At 44.6% G+C, this 15,253-nt stretch overlaps 1 protein-coding gene across 2 annotated transcripts in view; it reads right to left on the bottom strand.

Annotated features, from left to right (window-relative positions):
* The window catches only part of PGBD5 (piggyBac transposable element derived 5), a 104,740-nt gene that overhangs the window by 27,971 nt on the left and 61,516 nt on the right, over positions 1-15,253 (bottom strand). For both annotated transcript variants that reach the window (XM_077149417.1, XM_077149418.1), the window contains exon 3: positions 9,489-9,623. In XM_077149417.1, coding sequence (XP_077005532.1) covers positions 9,489-9,623 — 135 coding nt within the window. The remainder of the gene's footprint in view (positions 1-9,488; positions 9,624-15,253) is intronic.

Genomic DNA, 15,253 nt, shown 5'->3' on the forward strand with positions numbered 1-15,253 from the left:
CCAGCTGCCCAGGAAGAACACATGTCCTGGGATGCTTCTCGGCCCCTGTCTTCTCTAGCTACTCCATCAGTACTACTGACGCTGCAAGAGCCTTGCTTTCATCTCATTCCAAGGCTCAAATCCCGATGAGGCCATCTTTCAAAATGACGGGTAGGGGAAGGAATGAGTTTGACTATTCTGGGAGCTCTTTGTAGCCGCTCAAGTCAGTGAAGTCTTGGTTCTCAGTTCCTTGGGAAGAGGGCCAGGGTTTAATGTGATTTCATCAGTGATCGGTTCACTTTTATGGGCACTTAATGAATAACTTATTGTCATCTTTAGACGCCCTACATGGTAAAGAGGGCTGGGCAAATTAATCCCATTTAAAAGACTGAGGAAGAGATTAGTTTTCAGCTAGGACATGCAGATGGGTCTATAACAGATGTCCTGTAACCCAGACAGTCCACCTGCACTGCTTGCAAGCCAGCATTTTCCCCACTGCATGATTAAAAACAGAAAAATATCCTGGCCTGGCCTGTCTTTTTTATTCTAAAATAAAAATTTACTCCAAAAGCGAAATTCTACTCCAATCCTCACTTTTGAAGCCAATCCAGTTAGTTACAGCTTGGAACAAAAGATTTCATTCATTTAGTGTACAAAAATGATTAGACATCACATAAGAAAAAAAGGCTTTACACCACTTCCTTAAGTCCTTTCAACATAAAAATTATGTCTCAAAACATGAGGTTGGTGATAACTGATGTTAGAAACACTATCTCATCAGTTAGGATAAGAAAGGAGCATGGCCCTAGGATTGGGAAATAGATTCTTGGTTTCTGTCTAAACTGGAAAAAGTTCTTTCCTTGGGGAGACAACATAGCCTCATGATTAAAAAAGAGTGGGTTCAGGGGTCATAACAGCTGGGTGAATCCCCAGTCAGCCATTTCTAGCTGTGACTCTAGGCCTCAGTTTCCTTGTTGTGAAATAGAGGAAGTAACACTACCTCCCTCATAAGGCTGTTACGAAGAGAAAATGAAATAAGGCATGTAAAGTGCTTAAACAAGAAGCCTGGCAAACAGCAAGCACTCCATAAAAGTTCATTACTCTTTTTGGACCCCCAGAAGGAGATGTCATATAGCCACAGTTTAAATTCAGAGGAGGAGAGGAGTCTTCAGATCAGTCCAGCAACACTGGGGTTCAAAGACCACGTTTTCCAGCATCCCTCACCGATGTTCATTCAAATGTGCCCTGCCAGACACATATAGTGATGTGCTGGGGAGAGGGTACGAAGCAGAGCTCCTTTTTCCTGGCAGTTTCCATCTTCAATTCTACCTTCTATACCCCAGCCACCTCCACAGTAGGTCCCTTCTAACACGGAAACAAAGGCCCCTCCTCTACTGAGCAGGAAACTAGGGTTTGTAATTTGTAACTGTTCTGTCCCTTCTTTACATGCCAGTCATTCAACACTAGAGACGGTATTCCTCTTGTCATCAGCAAAGCATCCCACCTCTTTCAAAGCTTCCACCCAGGGTCCCTGCCAGGCCTCTGCCCATCCGGCTGTCCCTGTCTCAGTGCTGTCCCGCCTGCCAGCAGCCCTCATCGGGAAGCCTGGATCTCACGCTGCAGGTGTAGGCTGCCCAGTTCAACATGTTCAAACAGAAAAAAAAAAAAAAAAAATCAGTGTTTTAACTGGGGGCGGCGGGGGGGGGCAGGCTCCAGGAACCGAACCCGGGTCTCTGGCATGGCAAGCAAGAATTCTGCCACTGAGCCATCCTTGCACCATTCAATGTTTTCATTTTAATTAGTGAAACCCTGTTCTTTTCTCCCCAAAGAATCTTAGACTTCTGCTCAATCACCGTGAATCGATACAAAACAAAACAAAACAAAAAAAAACAGTAACTAAACTGTTGGTCAATGTTTTTCTCACTGAATTCTCAATCTTTTCGACATTGTAGAGAGAGAATGAACAGCTCTCTCTACATAGACAATCTCCTTTAGATCCCACAAAAAGGGCACATGTCTTCCAAGATGCACAACCTTAAGTCTGGGACCAAGCATTTCGCTTGAAACTGGAAGTTTCATCTTCTTTATGAATTGTTCCTTTTGCTCCTACTCGAATTACAGAGGAGTCTGCGGGTGAGGGGACAGGAGAGGAACCCTGGCTGGCTCCTTCTGCAAATAGGGCGTGAGCTGGAGAGTATGCTGGGCAGTCGGGACAGGTCTGCGGCACAAAACAAGAATATTCTCTTGAGCACACCAGAAGTAAATAGTCTGGAAGTGGCGGTGGGGATACCAAAGAAGAGAGCATTAGCCAGTGACCTCATATAATACAAGGAGCAAGTACGTCCAAGCAGCAAGTACGTCTCAGGATTTTCAGAGTCCCATTTCATAAATGATCCCCTCTCTGCTCGTTCTCCTCTCCACTGCTGCTCTTAACACCTGGAACCAAATCACCTGAAAGTCCCGGGAGACACTGCCAAATTGTATGCCAGGTGCACGGACAAAAGAGAATGAAAGGGGCCTCAGTTAGCCTTGAAGATTGTCCTTTGCAGATATAAACACGACACGGATAACCCTGATTCTCCTAAAATGAACTAAAATAGACATCTTCAGAAAGTCAAGCCACAGAAATACTTTATATTTAGTCCTCTGTGTTTTAAATAAGACAAGGCATCCAAATGCATCTAGCCCAGCACCCGGGGTGGGGTGAGTGTTGGGTCATTGCAGCCTTCTTCCTTCTCTTCCTGAGGGAGACTCTGGTGGAGCAGTAAGTGGGTCGAGTAGAGAGCTGTAGGGTAGGAGCCAGGCAGCCCTTTGCCTCCCATTTCTGTACCACAGCATGTTAACTGCAAGGTTCTGGGTAAATCCTGCTCTCAGAGCTTCCGTTTTCCCATCAGGACAATGAGGACACACTTCTTAAAGGGTTGTATAATGTTAAATAGGCTATGCCTTAGTGCCTGGTTATGGTAAAAGCTCAGTGATATTGGTTCCTCTCTCATTCCTTCAATCCCACTACAGTCTTGGTTCACATTATTCTTTGGCACATGACACACAGCTGCTCTGAGCTCCTCTGGGGAGCCTTTTAGTCCCCCACAGGTATCCTCCACCAGGCTCCCCATACTATCCCATCCACGTCTCTAGCATTGCACTTGTCACACTGGATTTAGGAATATTTTTAATGCATCTCTTTCCTACCAGAAAGGCAGTGACAGCTCCATTTATCTTTGGGTCTTTGGTGCCAAGCACAACACTAGCAATATGTGTGTGGTTTAAATAACACATGTTTTGCTCATTTCATAGATTTTCATTTGTATAGGGCACATTTCCCCCTATATTTTGTATAATCCTTGAAAATAGGGACCCGTCTTTAATTTCGGTCCTGAAAAACAACAACAACAAACAACAAAAACAAAACAACTGGGAGCTCCTATGGCTCTAGTTAAGGATTCTATGCTTTAAAAATTCAGAATCCAAAAAAAAAATTCAGAATCCTAGGTGATCAACAGCAGTGAAACACAAGAAACCAACCCCACAGGAGCTGTATAAACCAGGCTGGCCTACAGAAAGAAATCTCCAAGGCCTGCTGCTATTTAAGAAGTCAAGCCAGAAACTCCAGGTCAGGCAGGAAGGGAAGAGGAAAGGACACCCACCTGCAACCCCCACACCCCACAAAGTTGCCCAATGACAAACTGGCTTGAGAACTCTACGAGTGAATGGAAATGCTGCTCCTGCACCGAACGTGGACAGACGGACGGGCAGGGGCGCCGAGGGCCAGAGGCACATGACATTTGTTCCAGCCACGCAGCTACCCATAATTGGGAGGCCCACAGACACCAGACTTAAAGCGACTGGCACACCTGATTGATGGAAGTGAGACAGTTTTAGGGGGAGATAACAGAGTAGAACATTCAATTAAGACCAGAGCTCCTGGAGCTCCAGAAAGGCTTCTCCCTCTTCTGCCCTCCCACAGCATTCACAGTGTAACAGGAAGCCTCTTGTGAATAGTGAATAGTGTGTAATTCACTATTTTTATGTGTTGGTATGTTGTCCGCCAGCTAAACGACACGCTCCCTAAGGATAGGACAATGTCTTTGCTTCCATCCCTATGGTATGCAGTGCATATTTCATTCATTATCATTCCTTAAAGTCTACGCGATTATCAAAGCCTTGGCAGCATGACTGGGCTGCAATCTTGTGTTCAGTAATCTCCTCCAGAGAGCAATGTGACCAGCCCCGTGTGACTGATCTGCAGGCTGTAAGCCTCTTCCCCCTAGACTGATGTCCTCTCAAGTGTGTGGTGCATGGTAAAACACCATGACGTTTGGGATCCAAGAACTTTCAAGGTAAGCACTACATGACAGGCCCACAAGTCATGGGGGAAACAAGGTCCCCCAGTCTGAGCCACGCCTCTGTGCCAGTGTGAATTTGTGGACCCCAGAAAATCCATGGCCTTTAATCCTCATTCAGTATTCCTGGGTGGGAGCTTTTTAATTGTTTCCATGGACATATGATCCACCCAACTGTGGGTGGTAACTTTTGGTTAGATGGTTTCCATGGAGATGTATTTCTATCCATTCAAGGTGGGGTTGCTTACTAGAGCCCTTTAAGAGGATACATTTTGGAAAAAGCTTCAGAGCTGAGAGAGCCATGAGAGCCCACACAGCCAGAGACCTTTGGAGATGAAGAAGGAAAACACCCTGGCAGAGTTTCCTGAAACAAAAAGCTTGGAGAGAAAGCTAGCAGACGTCACCATGTTCATCATGTGCTTTTCCTGTTCAGAGAGAAACCCTGATCATCATTTGCCTTCTTGAATGAAGGCATCTTTCCCTGATACCTTAGATTGAACATTTCTATAGCCTTGCTTTAATGTGGAAATTTTCACAGCCTTAGAACATGTAAACTTGCAGCTTAATAAATTCCTCTTTTTAAAAGCCATTTCATTTCTGGTATATCGTATTCCGGCAGCTTGCAAACTAGAACAGCCTCTTTTAAGGGATCGTTGGAAGAAGTTTTGGAAGAGATTTGAGGAAAGAGGATGTAACATTTTCAGGAGAGGGGCGGCATTTTCAGGAGGATCTGCCTTACATCCTGGAACTCCCAAAGCTATGCATGCTTCTCACTTTTGATTACATTTTTTACCCTGAAACTTATTACTTATCTTTTATACTTTTAGAAACAAAGGATACTAACCCCTGACTATTTAGAATTATAAAGTTAATTCAATCTCTCTCTCTCTTACTTCTATACTACCATACACTTTCCGATATTCTCTTTGGAGGTTAAAATCACATAAGATATTTAATCACTTATATTTGATTCTGAGATTCCCCTTCAAATGAATTCAAGAGCATCAAATCTATAAAATACTGGAGTTCTTCTAAACACCATCACCATTATTATTAATATTGTCAAATTCTTAGCTTTCCATCCTCATTTGGATATGCTTATGAGGGCGAACTCATCCCATCTGAGGTACAGATGAGATAAGAGTTGGCCGGAATGAGCTTCCTATTCAGCTTTTCCATTGCCCTTCCATGCTACCACTGGAAAAATGACTAACCTGTTTGAAAGGTCTTTTTCCAACTTGCCCCCTTGATCAAGAATCTTTAAAGTGGAGCTATTTCCCACTGAAGGTGTCCTGCCCCCTTCACAAGGATGCAGGAAAGCTGATCGAAAGCTTAGAGTCTTGGCAGAATTAAATGACAAAGATGAGGCAAGATCTCGGTCTCTCTCCTGTAACACGCCACCTTGCATGCACTGTCCCTCCAAGGTATCATCATCCTCCTCAACAGAGAGTAACTGGAAGAAAGTTATGTGGTCAGCTCTACAGATCCTAACTGGGAGGTCCTTAGCATCAGCTATAGCACGTAACAATCAATCCCAGAAGCTCAGTGGTCCACAATGATAAACTTTTATTAAGCTCATGGGTTTTCAGATCTCAGGTGATCCAGCCTGGGCATTTTTTCATGGCCATGGGATGGAGAAGTAAGCAAAGGAGAAACATGCTCATGCCCTTTCAAATCTCTTCATGCATCACATCTGAATGACATACCACTGGCCAATGCAAGACATATGGTCAATCTCAGACCTGGAAGGAGGACGGATGGGCTGCTGTCAGTGAGAGGAGGAGTAAAGTCAAATGATAAAGGGCCTTGGAGATTCAGAAACCATGCTTCTCTAGTGAAAAGCATTTAGAAGAGCTCAGTGCATTTGACAAATAATTTAGAACATTTTCTTGTGTATACAACCCCACACTTGACATTTACATGGAAAAGAATCATGGAATCTGACCTGAAAAGGGACCTCACTGACTACCTAATCCTATCTCTTCATTTTATTGAGCACCTTTTTTTTTTTTTTTTTTTTTTTTTTTTTTTGTGGCATGGCAGGCTTCAGGAATCGGACCCGGGTCTCCAGCTTGGCAGGTGAGAATTCTTGCCGCTTAGCCACCGTTGCACCACCCCCATCTCTTCATTTTATAGACAAGGAAACTAAGATACAGAGCAATTAAGAGAACTGGCGAAGTTCACACAATAAATCAAAGTGGCAAGAGCTGGGACTCCTAGTGCCCCACAGAGGACAGTGGTCACAGGAAAGACACAGCATTTAAGTGCTGGTTCTGCTCCGTCCCACACTTAACCTTCACAAGTTTCTGCTTTCCCATCTGTAAACTGGGGCTCAACATCATCTACTCTCTGAATCCTGTAGGACTGGTGAAAATCACGGAGATAAAGATGTGAAAGCTCACACAGTATAAGGGACTGTCCCATGCCTTCCCTTCTGCCCCACGGCAGTACTTATCCAGGCTGGTGACTTTAAAAAGCTATCAAACCAGGATTAGGGCTTGGAGAACCATGAAAAGAGATAGGACCACTAAGAAGAAAATGAGACCACTTAGCTCATTTTCAGTGCTTCCTGGTTCCTCATTGGCAGAGACTTTCCTTTCTCCAGTTTTTGCTGCCTGCCATCAGCATCTTCAATGGATGAATTGGGGAGGAGAAAGTTCATGCTTTACTCCATTCCCAGGACAGCCTGTCACTGAAGTGCCACTGCTCTGTTTCCTGGACACTCAGTGCACAGATGTTTTAAAGGCTGTCCTTGGTGATGGTGGAAACCTGGATTGCTTTTGATTGGAAGCTGCCTGCTTCAATTCTGCTTCTAAAAATAAAACCCCCTCATGCTCCTTGCTGGTCCTTCTGCCCTGTTTTCTTTTCAAACCTCACCTCCTACATTTCTCATAAAGTCCAAACACTAAACCACTTAAAGTTTACTTACTGTTTGGGATGTCTTTTTTTTTTTTTTTTGGCAAAATTCATACTGGTATCTCAAAACCCTGCTCCAATATCTGTCTTCTCTAGAAATTCAAATTTTTGAACCAGCAAGTCATTCGGTCCTCCATGTTTCCATGGCAATCTGTACATATCCATGCTTCCTATTATAATTATTAATTTACACGTTCACACCCTTCACTGAAATGAGAATTTCTTGAGAGTTGGGACAATCTCATTTATACTTTAAACCCCAGCGTTTGGCACACAGTAGAGGCTCAAGAAATGTCTTTCTACTGCTTATTGACTACATCCATTAAACTAGGTGGTTAAGCGGCTGTCTCTATTCCTCAACTCCAGAATGTTCTGCTTAATATTCCCCTTTTTTCATCCCATCAGACCAGTGGTTCTCTCAGGGTTTTGAATTTTGCGGGTGAGTTAAAAAAAATCTTTTTAACATTTTGGGAAGCAACAATAACAAAAAGAACATTAAAAAACAACAACAGGGCAGGCCACGGTGGCTCAGTGGCAGAGTTCTCGCCTGCCATGCCGGAGACCCAGGTTCAAGTCCCGGTGCCTGCCCATGCAAAACAATAACAACAACAACCAAAAAACACCAAAAATCTCCTCCTACCACAAAACCTCTTAGAATCGTACAACTGTATAAATAAAAGGAAACTTAGAAGTACCAATCCAAACTTCTTAATTTATAGATGGGGCTCAGAGAAGTAGGAAAGAACATGCACCAAGATTCTCAGAGATGTGTGGCCTTGGGAAGTAACAGACATGTTTGCTACCTACTCATTTGGTTTGCAGTAAAAAGTATAGGGTGCTGGATGCAGATGGACATGTGCACATTTTGAAAGCTGCACAGGCACACCTCCCAGATGGCAGGACCACGTTGTTCCTATTCCCAGAGCCTAGTACAATGCTTGGTAGATAATAGGTACTTAATACATATTTACTCAAAGAATTTACTCAAAGAATGAATGAATGGGCCCTTACGAGGGGTCATGTAGAAGGAATCTGATGCACTCTCCACCCTATGGGAGTGTAATGGAAGAGGACACTCTAGGGGTGGTGGACAGTCACTGGAGGGTGGGCAGGGACAGAGGGCTCAGGCAGCACCTTCAAATGAATCATGTTTGGGGACAGGTCACTCTAGCTCAGGGCCTCCGGCAACTTTCCGAAGCCTGTGCACGAGCAGACTGGCAGACTTGGACTCAGGGTCAAGCTGGAGATCCTGGCCCACCCCAACCAGAAAGTACCCCAGGCCCACAGGAGAAAGGCTGGATGGTGTTTTGGGAAGTGCATTTTCCTTGACAAGGCTCTGGAGCCAATGTGGTAAGGAGATGTTCAGCTAAACCATCTTATGAATCCTCTCTAGCTCTGGGGACTAGTAGCTCAAGGAAAGAAAGAAGTGCAAAAACCCTGGGGCTCTGGGGGTGAAGCCAAAGAGGGGTCCAATCACAGGGCCAACTAATGGGAGAAGTGTCACTGAGCAGCATGGCAGGAGGCATCAGCCAAACCAGGACACATCACCCAGGTTCCAAATTCTGGTTCTCACCAAGCCCACCCTTCTTTTTTTTTTTCTGTGTGTACTCTCTATATCCTAGCTTCTCCTGGCTGCTCACTACCTGCCTCTTTTCCTGGGAAGCAGTGCTCTGAAGCAGGGCTCTAACCTCTCTTCTCAAATCTGCACCAGCGTTTGCTTGGAGAGAGCAGGTGGTCCCACCGCTGCAAAGGGCCAAAGACGTGGGTACGCGCTTCTGACAAAGGCCCCTACTTAATCAGTTGGCTGTAGGCAGGCCATGTGAAGAAGGCGCCCCTGTGATTGGAAGGCAGGGAAGACACGTGGCAAGGAGGCGGGGCGTCTGGGGATAGCCACAGAGCAGTGTTCTTAAGAGAAATGAAAGACCACGCCCCTTAGGATCCACTTTCTCGGTGAAGTCTTTGGCCGATGGTGATGAGCCCAAGAGTCTACATTGTTAGATCTGAGCCTTGATCGGGGTTCATCGATATTATTTAAGCAGTGGGAAGGAACATCAGATGCGGGCTCTTAGGACTGGCCACTGGGGGCCTCTGTGGGGCTGGGGGAGCAATACCGCCCAGCCTCAGCTGGAGCACTGGGGGTGGAGTCTGAGACGCAGTGAAAAAGGTAAGGGACAAGTTCATGTGCTGACAAGTGAGCCTGAGCTCTCCTTGACTCTTCCTTGGCGCTTTCCTGGCCAGCCCAGGGCTCACCTGAATGATGAAGCCGGTGGATGAACACTGCCTGACCCAGAGGCTGAATTTCCGCTTTTTCCTCTTTCGCAGTTCCCGCTCCGTGCACGTGGCAATGAACACTGGGTCCTCATCGATCAGGGGTTCATGTAGCACCTGCCACGTGATGGGAGGGAAAAATCAAAGAATGTCAACAAAGGCAGAGTGAGCTTAGGGGTTCATCAGACTTGAGGTCAAATCCACTTGTTTCCTTTGACAAGCTGTGTGACCTTGGCTATGTTATTTTACCTCTCTGAGCCTGAGTCTGTCTACAGAAGAGGTAATAGAGTATCTTCAGTACTATTTTGGGGAGGACTAAATAAGAAATTGTATGCAAAGTGCTTAGTACAGGCCCTAACACAGAGCATATATTCAGTAAATGGAAAAAAGTTTATAGGCCCAAGATTCCCAGCTCAAATCTCACTTAAGAGAAATCCCTTGCAGACAGAAATTCCTCTAAATAACCTCTGGCTGGAAATGTCTAGTGGTGGCGCACTTGCTCCTTTTTGAGGAAGTCCTTTATACAGATGGACAGTTCCAACGGCCAAGAAGATCTTTCCCACATTGACTCAAATTTACCTACTTTTAACTTAATCTTATTGCTCCGTCTTCTGTCCCAATAAGAAACAAACAAACAAATCATGCTATTTCTTTAGGTACTAAGGACAGCTCTGCAATCTTCTTTTTCCCAGGCTAAGCATCTCTGTTCTCAATAGAGAATGGAACGCCCCAGTTCCAGGAAGCGGGGTTGCAATGACATGCCCTTCTGGCTCTCCTCCAGGAAGTCGCTATTCTTTTCTGACATGGGTTTCCCAAGGCAATGTTCAAGATTTTAAACTTACTTTGTTGATTTCAACTTCTTGGTTAACATGGTTTTATGACTTTTTCAATGAGAATACATGAAAAAAATGAAAAGAAATAGCAAAACAAAAATTGGATCCAATGGAATTCTTCAAACTAAAGCTTTAGGAGTCTTTTGGGTAAATTTGAGGAACTTCCCTCCCCAGTACAAACTTAATTATGAATTAGTTTGTATGTCTGTAGGTAATTAAAATGAAGAACATGGGCAGGCCATGATAGCTCAGCAGGCAGAGTTCTCGCCTGCCATGCTAGAGGACCCGGGTTCGTTTCCTGGCGCCTGCCCATGTAAAAAAATAAGAAAAAAAAAAACTTAAAAAAAAAAAAGAACATAGGAAAATAGTATGATTCCCAGAACACGCTACATGTGAAGCTCCAGATTGGAAGTCCGTAAACGGCAGCCAAAACCAACCTGCTGTCTGTTTTTGTAAATAAAGTTTTCCTGAAACACAGCCATGCTCATTCGTTCGCCTGTTATCTATGGCTGGGTTCATGCTACTGTGGCATGTTGCCACGGAGGCCCTAAAGCCCACAAAACCTAAGATATTTACTATCTGGCCATTTACAGAAAAAAAATCTGCCGACTCCTGCCATAGATAGGTGCTTTTCGAACTTTCATGAACAAACTGATCACCCAGGGGTCTTGTTAAAATGTAGATTCTGATACACTGGGTCTGTGGTAAGGCCTGAGATCACCCGGGTGATGTGGATGCTGCTGATTCCCAGACCACTCTGTGTAGCAAATCCCCAAAATGTGGGCTGTCAAGGGCATAACAGAGGATAATACTTGCCACTTTTGATTTGGACACTATTCTCCCATTCTTCTATCAATTCCAGCTGGACTTCCATTAAAAAAATAACAGCATTGTATTTTTCAGTCTTAATTGTACAGGGTAGTCTTGTTTTTGTTTTGTTTTGTTTTTTTTACATGCACAGTGACATTAAACTAGGTGTCCCCTGTCTTTCCTTGGGGAAGGGGAGGGCTGGAGAGGCTGGCCTGGCCATGGTGCTTCCCTGGCCCCTCATGCCTGCCTTCACACAGTCGCTGGCTCTTTGTAGCTCATAAAACATTCAAAGCCCCATTTGGAGCCACTCTAGCAAAATGGACAAGTCCCACCTACAGTGGATGGGGAATGAAGCAGATGGAGAAAGAAAACACTGCATCAAGAAGCCCTTTTGCTGCCTGCCTGTACCCTGTCCAATTATTCCTGCTAAAGGAATGCATCCTACTCTTCCTTCTCTGAGACCGTATTAAACAAAATTACCCTCTCTTGCTGTCATCTTCACAAAGAGAATGTACCTATGTTCTGCTTGCATTTAACATATAATCAGTTATAAATTTATATTTAACTATGTATCTCATCAAAACAAAAGGGCCAGCAAGAATTTCTGACCCTCGGATTTTTTTTTCTATAAACATTAAATGAATAATGAATGAGTAATTACTAAGCATGGCATAGAGCAGTGTGCTTTCAAGAGCTCCAAAACTATGTATGTCAGAAAAGTTACTTTCTTCTCTTCCAGGCTGCAGACTACTTAACATTTCTCTATTACACAGCTGTATTTCTTCAGTCCCCTTCTGGGTATGAGGAGATCATTTTGGGGTGTGGTATGCAGTTGTGGTAGAGTAAAGGCAATGTCCCTTTTTATTTTCTTGCATAATCCTTCCTTTAAACTATTTCCCTAATTGCTCCGTTTCCAGTTTTGAGAAAATGTAGTGTTTCCCTATTTGTATACACAGACATATGTGCACATGCACACACACACGTAGCTTGGTTACTATTAGATTCTGGGAACCCTCTCAAAATTCCGCAAATATTCTGAAGACATTTCAAAGGATCACATTTACCGAAATAAAAAGGCTCCAGAGATTGTAGGGAGGAAAAGGATGTGGGTATGTGGGTTTACGAGATGAGTGTGCTGTGTGTGTGCTGAGGGTGTTGATGGAAGGGGATGAAAAGAGAATCCTTCCAGTTGTTCTCAAAAGGTAGACGCGGAGACCATCTGCAGGGGCTCTGGGTTAGGGAGGTAGATTGCAACTCACAACAAACTCAATGCGTGATCCCTTTTTTCACCTCGAATTAAATATTCCAAAGAACAAAAGGCGATTTCCACAGAGGGGATAAGCTGGAAAACCAAGAAATCTTTACAGGTTCTGGTTTCTCCGGTCAAGGATCATCACACGAACACTTTTTCTTCTCTAAGGCACAGACAAGTCATTGAGAAGAGCCTAAAAGGAGGAGCTGAACATGACGTGGCCCTTGCTGGAAAGCCAAGAAGAGAACACTCCGTTTACTCCCCCAAGGGAAAGTCTAGGTCCTTTCCCATTCAGAAAGGACAGGATTTCCACAGAAAACAGGGTCAAGCTACATATCTGGGCAAATAAGGGACAAGGATGGCTTGCAAAAATCTGCAGGTAATATGAAAAATCATAATATGATTTTTAGTCATATTGAAAACCCAATCTTACTCTATAGCTAATAAGAAGATATGTAAAGGTCTTATTTGATCTCCTTTGGTTTATCTTGTTTCCCTCCAACAGACACACAGAGCTGGCTCAATGAGGCTAAGAGACAGGAGGAAAAGGGAAGAGAAGCAAATTCCACCTGATCTTCAGTTAACTGGAATACTGGTCCAGAGGCCAGAGGGGCATCAGGTAGGTTCTTTTACTTTTCTGTTTCCTTATTTTTCTCAGCTATTGGCATGTACTAGTTATTCGCCTTCCCTCTTCTTTCCATCCTTACCTAGCCTGCTCGGGTGGCCTGACACCAACCTCTTATAAAGGGCATCATCCAGCTCCCTCAACCTTGGCTTCTGGTTTGTTTGGACACGTGGGAGTCATGAGCAAGAGATGGAGAGCAAGAGGGGAGAGAGGTCAGGGGGACTGAGTTCCCAGGCTCCCTTCCTGTCTGGTTGCCATCTGGCCTCCGCTTCTGTTCCCAGCCCCCTTCTCAGGCTACAGCCTTCACCGCTCCTTGGCACCCTCCGGCACCCGGGCTAGGGGCGAGCGCAGCTAATGCCTGGCTGCTTCACCAGCCCCGTGGCCTCCCTTCACCCTGACCACACCTCTGTCAATAGGCTTTGCATCCAGTTCACTTCGACTGCCCTCTTAGAACAGACCATCTGTTCCCTGCTGGGATCCTGGCCTAACCAGAGGGGCACTGAGTAGAAAACAGGAGCAAAAAGGAGTGAACATAACTTTACAAATACAATAGGGGTGAAAATAACATGTGAAAAGTAAAGAAATAAGTGAAAGGAAAAATTTAAGGGGGAAAAAAAATCAGAAAACATGACTAGGAAGCCCTGCACTAAATGGGCCTCAGCTAAGCCCTCCTCTTCTTTCAATCTCCTTGACTGGAAACAAAGGAAAGACAAAAGTAGCAAAACTAATCATCACCTCTAGGGTCTCCAGGGGTGTCCCCCATCTCTGCCCATCAGGGCCGTGGAGGTAAAGAGGGCAAACAGTTGTTTCTTGGGCATCACCCCCTCCCAAAGACCTGGAGTCTGAGCACTTCCTGCCCAGGTCACTTGGAGGCTCTGAGTCCTTCCTTCATGGTACCCCAGGGCTTGGAAAGGGCGAGCCCCCAATTCCAGAATTTTCTAGTGGGCACTGCAGTGTGCCAAGAGCCAGCCCCTACTCCTATTCAGTGTAGCAGGCGTGGGATCCATTTTATGTTTCACCATGATAGAGGCCACAGGTGATCAGCTAGGACAGCACTAGCACACTCAGGCGGCACTGGGCCTGGCGTAGAGGAGGCCCTCAGCAAATGGGATGATATCCAGTCCACGGATGAGGAAGGGCTTGCCTGGGCCTGGAGCAGGAAGGATCCTTAACTTCATGTTGTTGCATATCAGTCATCCAGATAGCTAGCTACTTGATTCTTTTTTTTCTTTCTTTTTTTCAATTTTTAAAAAATATAACAACATACAAAAACAAACATTCTTATCATATGATCATTCCATTCTTTGTATATAATCAATAACTCACGATATCATGACATACTTGTATATTCATCACCCGGATCATTTCTTAGAACATTTGCATCAATTCAGAAAAAGAAATAAAAAGAAAAACTTCATACATACCATACCCTTTCCCCCTCCCTCTCATTGATCGCTAGTATGTCCATCTACCCGATATATTTTTTGGCTACCTGATTCCTGATAGATACTTAGGAATAGTCAGTCCACAGCTTTCCCCAGCAACTCTCCAAATATCTGATCCCCAGGATGGTCATGAATGTTGGAATTTATTTTTGCCCCTTGCATCCAACCAACAATCTTCTGATTTGATTAATTTTCAAACACGGAACGAATATAATGTGCCCAGCCCTGTAATAAGACCATGGGGCACAGGGTATTTAAACAGGACTTCCGTTCCAAAAGGACTTCACCTCTTGCAAGGAAGGGAAGTGAAACAATTGGCAGATGGTACAGAATACTCTGTAAGCAGTATAGAGTAGGGAGGAAATTCAGGAAACAGGCCATCAACTGGAAATGCAGGTCTTATACTGGGCCCTGGTGATTGGATATGCTTGTGAAGAAGAGGGAAAAGCATTCCAGGGATCAGAAAGAAAATCACACACAGCTGGAAACCACCAAGAGCCCAGCATGCTCACAGCACAGTGGGGAGAACAGTTCAAAGACAGTTCTAAGGCTTCCACGGACCTGAAATTGGACAATATCTTCCCCCACAAAAACCCTGTGAGTCTCAGCTGTGAGGAGGAAGTAAGATACAGGGAGTCAAGGAGAGGATCTAGAAGAGAACATCAAAAAGAATTCGAAGTTTGTCAAGAAAGTCCTTGAAAGCACAAGGAAGTGTGGGTAGACTGATGGGCCTTTAAATGTATAAATAAAAGTGAACTTAATTTTTCCATCCACATAGAACA

This window comes from Tamandua tetradactyla, chromosome 2, assembly GCF_023851605.1.
Source record: "Tamandua tetradactyla isolate mTamTet1 chromosome 2, mTamTet1.pri, whole genome shotgun sequence".
Lineage (NCBI taxonomy): Eukaryota > Metazoa > Chordata > Mammalia > Pilosa > Myrmecophagidae > Tamandua > Tamandua tetradactyla.